Below are 2,863 nucleotides of genomic sequence, written 5' to 3' on the forward strand. Positions count from 1 at the left end.
GAAGAAGAAGAAGAAGAAGAAGAAGAAGAAGAAGAAGAAGAAGAAGAAGAAGATGATTGGGTGTGTAGTGGCGAAGAAGAAGAAGAAAAAGAAGAAGAAGGTGTAGCGGTGTGGTGAGAACGTTGCGTAAAGGACCCAGCTTTGGGTTGTGGTCGCCGGCGTCAATTCATCACCCACTGACGTCTCCCGTCTCGGCCATCGAGACCGTCATCGTTGTTGGTGGGAACCCCCCGAGGGTGTTCATGACGCGATGCTGTGTTTCCGTTATGACTAACACACCTCACACTCACATAATATTATTTGCACAATATATTACACACACACACACACACACACACACACACACACACACACACACACACACTTGTCGCCTATGTCATGTCTCAAACCTTGTAACTTATTTTATGCTTTGTCTCTCAATAAATAATTGTAGGCCTTATACTAAATTCCCTTCTTCTTTTTGTGTGTTCTTGCAGGTTGCAGAAAAGCGTACACGAAAAGCTCCCACTTGAAGGCTCACCAGAGAATCCACACGGGAGAGAAACCCTACAAGTGCCATTTCCAGACCTGCCAGTGGCGATTCGCTCGTTCGGACGAGCTGACGAGACACATCCGTAAACACACAGGGGCCAAGCCGTTCCGTTGTCAAGTGTGCGACAGAAGCTTCGCCAGGTCGGATCATCTGGCCCTGCACATGAAACGTCACGAGCCCAAAAGTAAATGAACACGCAGCCCGTAGACGATGGAAGTTGATCTTGATGACCCGTGCGACGTTTCTGCCCGCTCATCACATGTACTCGCGACGCACGATGATATCGTTAGTGGGGGAGACTGTCGCCAGACGGCTGCCAGACGGACGCCAGACTGAAGTCAGACTGGCACGCAAGCTGAATTTGTCTGCACGCGCCTTTGGTGACAAGAGTCTAGTCGCAGTATTTTTTGTCGTGACGCTGAGACCAGCCTGCTCTTACATTGACATTGTGCCCGGACCTGAAGCCAGCCCCCACCCCCACCCCCTCTTTACCCCCCTTCCCTGAACTGATGTGACTGCAATGCTCAATGTGTGTATAGGTGGTGGTGGTGACAGTTGAACCCTACCTTAACAGCTTTTTATAAACTTTTGAGTTCTGAGCTGAGCTGTATTGGTGAAGGTTTCCTGAACTTGTTACCTCGAGACCAACTGGGACCGACCGACCGACCAACCGACCGACAAAGACTCGCTCGCTCTCCTCTCAGCGTTCTGCTAGCTGCACAAAGTGTTTGAGTTTGAGTCTGCGAATGTATGTGCTATTTTTTTTTTTTTTTGCCACAAGCCAATAGTTCCCGTCTGTTTCAGAAGGTAGATGAAGAAGAAAATAGGGTCTAGATCTAGTGTGTCTCAGTCTGAAAAAGTTTTTCCAGTCAGATGTTTATGACATTTTTATTGCAATGAATTTGGTGTTTGGAATACAGTAAAGTAAAGAAGAAAGTGTGGAGAAAGGGGTGGGGGAGGGAGGGGAAATTGGTAATTAACATATCTATAGTGAAAGGAAAGACGGATGAGGCTTTGATCTCAAACTAATACGTGGTATGTGAGGTAGATAGATTTATGACTTTTTTCATCGTATAATGGAAACGTATGTTATATAGCAACATAGTGTGAGATATCAGTTTAATGTGAAGTGCTAGGAGAGAGAGAGAGAGAGAGAGAGAGAGAGAGAGAGAGAGAGAGAGAGAGAGAGAGAGAGAGAGAGAGAGAGAGAGAGAGAGAGAGAGATGTCATTGAAAACATTTATGGGTGACCTGCTAGTCCTATTCAAATATTTTAAGACGATATTCACCATGCATTGCGCAAAAATGCTCATACTTATACTAGTAGCTTTAATTATAGACCCAGAAATGTTCACGATTTTTCTGCATTCTTTGTTTAAGTGTTCAATCAAAGACACCTCTGCTAAAGCATCTGGACTTAACAGTTTTATTCTCCAAGTTCAATATTCGTCTCCTCCCCTCCCACTTCTCTACCCATCTAGGCTATTATTTTTTAATTTTTGTCGTAAAAAATTTATATAGGCCTATATTATATTTTGGCGGTACAAATCATCACTTCTGATACTGTTTTGTAGGTTTTCCTCTTACCTGCAACTATATTGAACTGTTCTGCTTCTTTTAATTCTTCGATCAAACCCCCCCCCTCCCAAACCAACTCTGAAGTTGCTTCTATTTATAGTTTTATAGTTTTATTAGATCTGTTGTTGTTTCGCAGGGTATTGTTTTTAACTTATCCTACCTTCCTCAAACAAAAGAAGTGCGATGGATACTTGCATTACTGATTGTTGTGCGGTGATAAACATGGTTTACTGATCATGCTGTGATGAAAATGTAAAGTTGATGTTGATGATTATCGTGTGTTTTGTGTGTGTATGCATGTGTGTGTGTGTGTGTGTGTGTGTGTGTGTGTGTGTGTGTGTGTGTGTGTGTTTACGAGCGCACTCACGTAAGACGAAGGTATAGCCAAATCATGTCAGATGTTTCCAACTTTGTAGAAAAGGATCAAATGAGAATGTGTCTGGAAGAATCCATTCATATTAATCAGAAGTCTCATTTCTACCCCCTGCCCATTCGCGTCACACTAAAGGCGTTCGACTAAACTGTAAGCAATAGTTGAAATTTAAATTTTAATAACAATGTTGTTTGTTTCCTGCGCTGCTGAACACTTTTTCTCCCCTTGACATTAATTGTATTTTTGAATAAGGACCGGTGCAATACTTTCAAGAAGGAAAGCATTACTTCGTTGACATATTCTTTGTTTAGTTTTCAAAAGCCCCGGAGAGAGAGAGAGAGAGAGAGAGAGAGAGAGAGAGAGAGAGAGAGAGAGAGAGAC

At 43.2% G+C, this 2,863-nt stretch overlaps 1 protein-coding gene across 1 annotated transcript in view; it reads left to right on the forward strand.

Moving 5' to 3' along the window:
• The window catches only part of LOC101850783 (Krueppel-like factor luna), a 13,562-nt gene extending 10,702 nt beyond the window's left edge, over nt 1-2,860 (forward strand). Inside the window, exon 3 of the mRNA XM_005092878.3 lies at nt 477-2,860. Within this exon, the coding sequence (XP_005092935.1) occupies nt 477-724 (248 nt within the window). The 3' untranslated portion in view covers nt 725-2,860. The remainder of the gene's footprint in view (nt 1-476) is intronic.
• Nucleotides 2,861-2,863: the final 3 nt, after the last annotated feature.

Source organism: Aplysia californica, unplaced genomic scaffold, assembly GCF_000002075.1.
Source record: "Aplysia californica isolate F4 #8 unplaced genomic scaffold, AplCal3.0 scaffold00054, whole genome shotgun sequence".
Taxonomy (NCBI): Eukaryota; Metazoa; Mollusca; class Gastropoda; order Aplysiida; family Aplysiidae; genus Aplysia; species Aplysia californica.